At 45.5% G+C, this 9,122-nt stretch overlaps 1 protein-coding gene across 14 annotated transcripts in view; it reads right to left on the reverse strand.

The window, feature by feature from the left end:
• The window catches only part of ABI1 (abl interactor 1), a 134,306-nt gene extending 125,410 nt beyond the window's left edge, over nucleotides 1-8,896 (reverse strand). For all 14 annotated transcript variants that reach the window (XM_089693802.1, XM_089693800.1, XM_089693796.1 and 11 more), the window contains exon 1: nucleotides 8,701-8,896. In XM_089693802.1, coding sequence (XP_089549928.1) covers nucleotides 8,701-8,817 — 117 coding nt within the window. In that variant the 5' untranslated portion in view covers nucleotides 8,818-8,896. The remainder of the gene's footprint in view (nucleotides 1-8,700) is intronic.
• Between the last annotated feature and the right edge of the window lie 226 nt (nucleotides 8,897-9,122).

A 9,122-nucleotide genomic window follows, 5' to 3' on the forward strand; every position in this document is an offset into this window, starting at 1 on the left:
TTCCCAGAAGAGTTGAAGCTGTTATAGCTGCAAAGGGTGGGCCAACTCAATACTGAACCCTACAGACTGAGACTGGGGGGACCATTAAAGTTCATGTGTGTGTAAAGGCAGGCGTCCTAATACTTTTGGCAGCATAGTGTATGCCAGATGCAGATATTCAGAGGAAGGGGGGAGGGGGAACAACACATACCACACACACAAAACACACATGCATAAAAATACCAATAAAATTTTTACGTCCATGTAAACATAGGAACACACACTTCATTAATGTCTATGCACCACGGCAGATGGAGGGAGACTTGAAATGAGCCTCTGCTGCATTGTGAATGGGGCTCAGATTTATTTCAGGTATTTTATGCTGTCCAATTTACGCAGTGCTTTACATATATATTGTACATTCACATCAGTCCCTAACCCTTAAGGAGCTTACAATCTAAGGTCCCTAACTCACATTCATACATACTAGGGCCAGTTTAGACAGAAGCCATCTAAACCTACCAGCATGTCTTTGGAGTGTGGAAGGAAACCCATGCAGGCACAGGGAGAACATGCAAACTCCAGGCAGGTAATGCTAACCATTTAGCCACTGTGCTGCTTCTTAAAAAAATAACTGTTTGCCAGGTGCAAGATTCGTGTTGATTAGGTGCAGAAAGCACAGGAATAGGCATCTGGCATGAACACACCACAAACATTTCTCTGGTTATGGACTCTGAAAATGCCTCTACATGCATCTCTATAGATGTTACAAGGCATGTCTATGAAAGCTATGGGCAGCAAAGTGGCTAAGTGTTTAGCCTGGTTGTCTGTTTGAATCCCAACCATGACACTACCTGCCTGGAGTTTGCATGTACTCAATGTGCCTGCGTGGGTTTCCTCCGAAAACTCCAGTTTCCTCCCACACTCCAAGACAATGCTGGTAGGTTAATCAACTTCTTCCTAAATTGTCCCTAGTATGTGTATGTATGAATGGGAGTTAGGGACCTTAGATTGTACACCCCTTGAGGGCAGGGACTGATGCGAGCATACAATATTTATGTACAGTGCAGCGGAAATTGACAGCACTGCACAAGTACCTGAAATAAATAGGTGTAAAATGCAGCACGTTACATCTTATGATGCTTCTCCACCTAGTCCAATCAGAGAATAATTTATTATTCATTCAGAAAATGCCACCTCCTGTGTTCAGAATACAGCAGAGCAGCCACTGGGCACAGGATCCGGAAGCAAGCGGAGATAACTGGAGTAGCGGGGTTTACTTTGGCTATTTCCAGCTTCCAAAAGGCATTGGCCAGGTAAGGTACGTACATAAGGACATTGGTCATAGCTGAACCAATATAGCCATGTATAATATGTCCATACCTGGAATTCATTTTTAACCCTCACCCTGGACGGCATTCTTTCAAACGGAGGTTAAATTACCGGATACACTAGTCACCATTGTCCCCCATACAAAGCACAGTTCCCCAGTTACAAGGCCTAATACTTTAGGAAACAAAACAATAACACTCCCAACATCAAAAAGGTTCATTGTCATATTATACGTGTTTATGTGTAGTAACCATATTATCCGCATAATCTAAACCCAGGTTTCTGCGACCGGTAAAAAAAAAAAAAAAAAAAAAAAAAAGTGATGACACCACACATTCGGTGACACACTGCTAGATGAACAGAAACATTTCTAATACTTTGAGGAAGTGACATTTTAAAAAAACAGCGCAATGTATAAGATTAGCTAATGTACAGAAGAGCGACACATTCCACATCATCTGACCAGGTTCCTGTATTTCTACAGCTGCTCGGCCTTAAAATACACTTCCATGGGGTCACCTATTACGGTACATTGCGACAGTCACAAAATCATACATAATGGTTCCCTTCATATGACTGAACAAGGAATATCAAGTCTTCTCTTACTATGTTACCAAGAGAAAGCAATTAACCACGCCACTTTCATGGGGGAAAAAAAATAGCAAATAAAAAAATACAAATAATAATAAAGTGTTTACAATTGCAACAAAAGTCATTGTAACTGATCGTTCTTAAAAATGACTTTTCCTTTTTAATCTGCAGTGCTGTAATTTTCTGTAAGGGAGAATGTCACCAGCACACCGAGGATCACCAATATGGGTCCAAAAGTTTTAATGAACGATCACACAGTTACTGCAAGGCAACGTTTCGGAGTCTCGCAGGATCCCTTCATCAGGCTGCGAGACTCTGAAACGTTGCCTTGCGGTAACTATGTGATTGTTCATTAAAACATTTGGACCCATACTGGTGATCCTCAGTGTGCTGGTGACATTCTCCCTTGCTGATTCTGTTCGGTTCCAGCCAACGGTCGCTGCAGCACCCACTTATACACAAAGCCATTTTTAACGCAGGATCGTGTGCGTTTGTACACTTGTAATTTCTGTAAAACGCAATGCAATATGGCTACCTAGAGGCCTTCTGTACACAGATGGTGTACAGAACGCCCCCTAGGAATGTCATATCCTGCTTGTGTGATTGGCTCACCAATTTTCCCAAAAGTCTGCTATAGGATACAAGTTGATTTTGGGCATCCACTGCAACAAAAATGTAAATTGCGGTGAGATACTCCCAAAAAGAACATGTCTAGTGATACAGACTCTGCCACTTTCCTCATAAGAGCCCTGCAAGTGCAACAGCTGATTGAGAATTATGAAATCATTCCCAGTCATTCTGCACATGGACACAAACAGCTGTTCTTTCAGAATAAAATAGTAAAGAATCTGCAACAATGTGTGTTAAAATCTCCGCAATGTACATATATCACACAGAGGGGATTTTTTTTTCCCCCCTCAGCAAAAGTGGAGATACTCTAATTTTACATACATTAATCCTGGATGTCGATGGACTGACCATTATCATCATCATATCCCCCCCAAAGAGGGAATTCATTGGAACGTTGTTGTTACAACAAACATGACACCACAAACACGCAGATATCACCAAATATTTCTAGACAGACACTCGGGAGGAAAATGCATTATAAATGCTCAATGTGTTTGCCTTATGATTTGTTCTATTTTTTTTTTTTTTTTTTTAAATGAGTTGGGTCTATTGTTTGAAATCAATAAAAAAAAAAGACAATAGAATAAAAGTTGTGTTCAACTACATTATAAAATCTGGATAAACAAGTCCTGAAGGCAGAACCAGACAGGGAAAAATGACTACAACAAGCAAAGCTATTTCTTCCAAAGGGCGTAATATGAAATCATATTACATACAGCTGTTAGTCACCGATCCAATATGACTTAACAGACAGCAAGGATGATTTACTAAAATAGGGAACGTTTGCTTTGTAAGTCAGTGCTCAATGAGCATAAAAAAGGTATAGTCAATAAAAAAAAAAAAAAGAAAAAAAAAAAAAAATGTTGTTCAACACTGAACTCAATAAAAATGTGTATGTGATAGCTAAACACTAGGAAACTAAAAGGATGTATTGCAAGAGTCTAGTTCAGCCTCTCCCAGTATCTTGAACACGGAGAAACCCTTAAAATTACTTTCCAGTCTCAGGGAACCCCGGCTAATAATTTCTATATCTACAACTCCCTTTACTTTAGTGTGAGGGTCACTGGGAGGTATGCTCCTTACATCTGTGGTCATTGGGAACAATCCCCTTCTTACAGATGGCCAAAAAGACTATTGGCGTCATTGGTTACTCATCTGAGAGGCAGACATTGCTCCAGGAACCCCTAGCAACCTCTGGAGAAGCCCTACAGTTCCAAGGAACCCTGGCTGAGAAACGATGCTCTAGAGAATATTTAAAGTGTTCGTTCACACTTTTTTTTTTTTTTTTTTTTTTTTAGAAAAAGTCAAAAAAAGGTGACCCAACACCCTACATCAGGGGTGCTCAACCATTTGAAGAGCGAGGGCCACTTAAGCAATTTGGGAACTAGTTGCTGGCCACAATGAAATAGTTCAGAATTTCTAATTTTTTATTTTGAACAACATAACGAACATTTTCCTCCTGAAGCTGCTGAATGCCGGCGGGAGGGAGAGAAGGAGAAGCCAGCTCTCAGCGGTTGAAGGATGAAGGATGAAAATGGAGAGGACCGGCTCCTGTATATGCCGCTCCCACCATCCCTCCTGTCCAAGCATACACTAGAATGTGACAGAAAAGCCGCATGGGCCCCCTGGAGCATTGCAACCCCTGACGCTACATCAGTGGTTGGGGTGGTGGGATTAAAAAAAACATCTCAGCTATGGTGTTTTACTGCCCCCCAAACTGGACATGTAAATGAGCCCTTACTGTTTTGAACCCCCTCTAAGGCTGCTTTCACACTTAGTGACTGCGGGTGCGGTGCAGTGTACCTTTCCTGAGAGTTATGCAGGCCATAGACGGTTCGTTTATCGGCCGAATAATGAAAAATCAGTCGTTCTGTTGCCACCAATGCTTACAAAAATCGGACGTTTTTCGTAAATTTTAAAGCATGACTGATAAAAGAAACGAGAAGGAACCGCGAAAATCGTCCGACAACATTGCCCACTAATGGTGCGAATATTGGCCGATTATTCTTTCGGACGAAAATTCGGCCGATAAACGAACCGTCTATGGCCTGCATTAGTTGTGCATTGCCATAGACTTCTATTATATCTTGCAGGTGTGGTGCACTTTCTAAAAGCGTATCAAAACTCCTGCATTCAGTTTAAGGTGGAGGGCCACAACAGAGGGCTCTGAGAGCCACAGGTGGAGCACCCCTGCCCTACACCCTTCCCCACCTCCCCGGTCTGTGCTGTACTTACCTCCAGAGATACTGAGCTGTCAGTGCCCACACAGCCAGAGCTGTGGTCCAGGAATATGAAATCCCCACTCTTCCTTCCCCCAATCCTCCCTCTTCTCTGTGGGGCGCTTCAAGACAGACCAAAGAGACTCATTGTGCAGGTGTTGACCAATCAGAATCACTCTTGTCCACGGGTGTCAAACTGGCGGCCCTCCAGCTGTTGCCAAACTACAAGTCCCATGAGGCATTGCAAGATTGACAGTTATAAGCATGGCTCTCAAAGGTAGAGGCATGGTGGGACTTGTAGTTTCGCAACAGCTGGAGGGCCGCCACTTTGACACCCCTGCGTTTCATCGCAGATGCGCTGCACAGAGAAGGGGAAGAGAGGGATTTCAACTTCTGGGACCGCTGGAGCGGCTGTGTGGGCACTAAACCCCGGAGGCAAGTACAATTCCTGTACATTCAGACTGCACATTGTATGGCCAGCTTAGTTTTTTGGGGGGTTTTATTGTTCATTTGGAAGGCTGAACAAAACAAAAACCATCCACATAAATGAGGTTTATGTAGGAATCTCCCACCAGACAGTGGGACTCACAGCTATCAGATTATACCAATCAGGGGCTGCAACCGCTCATTGAGCAAAATATTCCCAACAGGACCTTTTGGTAGAAGTCAAACAAACAATCGACATCTGTCAAGCGGGGACTGTCAGGCACTGATCAAAATTCAGCCAATCTCTGCTGAACCTCTATTAGTGTATGGCCGGCTTTAGCCTTTCCAAATCAGGAGAACACACACATGAACAATCCATTCAATGTTTACGTGGTCACGGGAACAAGTGATAAAAATGCGCACTCACCGGACGCGCTAAAATTATGCGCATGTCGTTAATAGCCACTCCGATCACTTAGGACAGCAGAGAAGATGAGCACCCATCTGAAGGTGAATGATCCTGGTAATCCTGTCTCAAAGGTATGTAGTGGAAACTTCCAGGTCCAGAGGTCCCCTTAAGGCTGGATGAATGCCTGAAATGGATACAGAGCTCCCTCCCTCTGGTGGCAGTGGATAATGGTGAGATGTCCTGAAATTCAATTAGCTCCAATGGGAGCCAAGAACGGTGTCCATAGTGTAGTATGGTTATGAAGATTTTATTCAAATAGATGTAGTGATAAAACAAGGTAGTATACACTCGTAAAGGATCAGTAAAATGATAAAGAGTTGTACTGACCCCTTAGTAAAGATGGCCGCCGGGCCTCCTCATGGTTCCGGGCGGCTGTGACGTCACGCTCTGTTGGCTCCTCCTAAGGCCTTTCGTGCTATGCACATCAGAATAAAATCTTCATAACCATACTACACTATGGGCACCGTTCTTGGCTCCCATTGGAGCTAACTGAATTTCAGGACACCTCACCATTATCCACTGCCACCAGAGGGAGGGAGCTCTGTATCCACTTCAGACATTCATCCAGCCTTAAGGGGACCTCTGGACCTGGTAGTTTCCACTACATGCCATTGAGACAGGATTACCAGGATCATTCACCTTCAGACAGATGCTCATCTTCTCTGCGTCCGGTGAGTGCGCATTTTTAGCACTTGTTCCCGTGACCACTTTCTTTGACATACGGCTGCATCAAGTGGATTGTCTATTTATGAACTGCCTTATTTATAGAACAATTTGTCATTTTCATTACCTACATTTATCGCTGCACTTTTATTTATTTTCCTTTAAGGTTTGCTGTGGTTGCCTTGAGTGCATTAGCTGCTGGTTTTGGAGCGCTCACTTTTTATTTATTTCATTCAATGTTTACCGACATTACAATCTGACCATCCAATTTCTGTACAATCAACTTTACATCTACCAAGACCATATATAACATGAGGACTAGTCCAAATTATCCAATCAGTTTGCATCCAATCAGGCAGGCCCTTGCATCGCTTAGGAGAACGTACAATCAGATAGTGTATGGTCACCTATAGGCATTTACCCTCTACAAACTGTATTCACTATAAACCGCTAACACCCCCTGTAGGGGGCCACTCTGGATGAAGGAACACAAGGGGCATCTTTGGACAGCATCGTCAGTCTGGGGGGAGGGGAGTGTTAACTGGACTTGCAGATTTAAATACACTAACACACTGAAGCTGAACTCCAGCTGACACCATGGGGGAGATTTACTAAAACTGGAGTGTGCAAAATCTGGTGCATAGAAACCAATAATCTTCCAGATTTTATTGTCAAAGCCTAAATGAACAAGCTGAAGTTAGAAGCTGGTTGGCTGCCATGCACAGCTGCACCAGATTCTGAGTGCTCCAGTTTTAGTAAATCTCGCCCTTTATAAGCAGTTACAGCAACCATTTTCTTATGCCTTTTGGTATAAAGGTTTTACTTATCTAAAAGGTGATCATTGTAAGCACCCCTATCAATGGTAAATGGTTTGTCCCAACCCTCTAATTGCTACATCTGCAGGGCAGCTTGTTCTTTTGAGAAACAAAATTTACTGGCCAGATCACCAGGTGAAAATAAAAGCCTGAAAAAGAAAACTAATGCAACCACCACATCTAAGAATTGGGAAGCTGCAATCTAATATACGTGCAGCAGGAATATTCCCCCTTTGATGTTTCCCAACAGCTGGAAATGTACAGATAGCAAAGTGATTTCCTAACACGCTTTGTGGAAGACAACATGTGATCTATTTACAAAGATACCAACCTGGCCATACATGATACAATCTGATAGTAGAACTAAAAGGAGTTTGTACAAACTATGTAGATGAAAGGCCTGCCTAATTGTATAGACACTGATTAGATAGGTAGGTAGGTTTTATATTACATGGTTTTGGTAGAACTAAAGTGACTGTATGGTCAGATTGTGATGTGTTTAATGAGCCTTAAGGTGGCCATACAAGCTGGTTGTACAATCTCCTCTAAGCTGGCCATACACTATACAATATCCTTAATATTTACCAGAGCTACATAAGTTACCTAAACAATTAATTCAATTTGTATTCAGCTAGGTCTTTTCATTACATAGGTGATGGTAGATCTAAAAGGAGATTGCACAGATCCGACTGTATAGTGTCAAAGGGAAGGCCTACAGTGGGGGGTGACCCTCCCTGCTGATGAGCCCTACGGGGGGGGGGGGGTGACCCTCCCTGCTGATGTGCCCTACGGGGGGGGGGGGGGTGACCCTCCCTGCTGATGTGCCCTACGGGGGGGGGGGGGGTGACCCTCCCTGCTGATGTGCCCTACGGGGGGGTGACCCTCCCTGCTGATGTGCCCTACGGGGGGGTGACCCTCCCTGCTGATGTGCCCTACGGGGGGGGGGGGGGTGACCCTCCCTGCTGATGTGCCCTACGGGGGGGGGGGGGGGTGACCCTCCCTGCTGATGTGCCCTACGGGGGGGGGGTGACCCTCCCTGCTGATGTGCCCTACGGGGGGGGGGGTGACCCTCCCTGCTGATGTGCCCTACGGGGGGGGGGGGTGACCCTCCCTGCTGATGTGCCCTACGGGGGGGGGGGGGGTGACCCTCCCTGCTGATGAGCCCTACAGTGGGGGGGGGGTGACCCTCCCTGCTGATGAGCCCTACAGTGGGGGGGGGGTGACCCTCCCTGCTGATGAGCCCTACAATGGGGGTGACCCTCCCTGCTGTCCAGCACCCAGGGACACACACTGATCTGACTCATAATTAAACAATAAGGCACACCCTGTGGGCAGAGCAGGGGAACACCCAGCAGCCCTCTCCCTGCTCTCACCCCCACGCTGGGCTCGGGAGGGGACCACAAACAGAAGATCAGTGTTATGTTTTTTTTTTTCTTCACAGATAAAGTTTATAGATAATAGACGCGGGAGGGTGTATAAATCCCCCCCAGGTGGTGTCCCCCCCGTACTTCCTGTATTGTGGGCGCCCCTCCCCTCCTGCCAGCCATTAGGCAGACATGAATCAGGCAGCTGTCACCTGGATGTAGTTGCTCTCGCAGTAGTCGGCTACTCGGGTGAGGTTCTGGTAACTCTCGAACAGAGCCCGCTTGCCTGCCGGGATCTCCTCCTCTAACAACATCTGCAGCTCTGCCATCTTCCAGCCCTGTGCATCTCTTCCTTGTACCAGACAACTGAGCTCAGACCCGCCCGCCTGCTATTCTGGGATTCCGAGCCTCGCTTTCACAATCTAAGCGTGGCTCCACCTCCTTCCTCCTCCCCATCAGCGCCTCCTGCCGGCTTCCGTAGGCTGAGCGCAGAGCATGCCGGGATTTGTAGTCTTCCAGCTGAAGGCTGTGTGTGGCGGAGTGCCTGGTGTTGGGTGTGAGTGAGGGCAGCAAGTTCCCTCCCCTCACAAGTGTCCCCTATGTGGAGGCACTGACACCCTGCTTTGGGATTAAA

The sequence above is a fragment of the Staurois parvus genome, unplaced genomic scaffold, assembly GCF_062004578.1.
Source record: "Staurois parvus isolate SC_StPar_1 unplaced genomic scaffold, SC_StPar_1.0 ptg000636l, whole genome shotgun sequence".
Lineage (NCBI taxonomy): Eukaryota > Metazoa > Chordata > Amphibia > Anura > Ranidae > Staurois > Staurois parvus.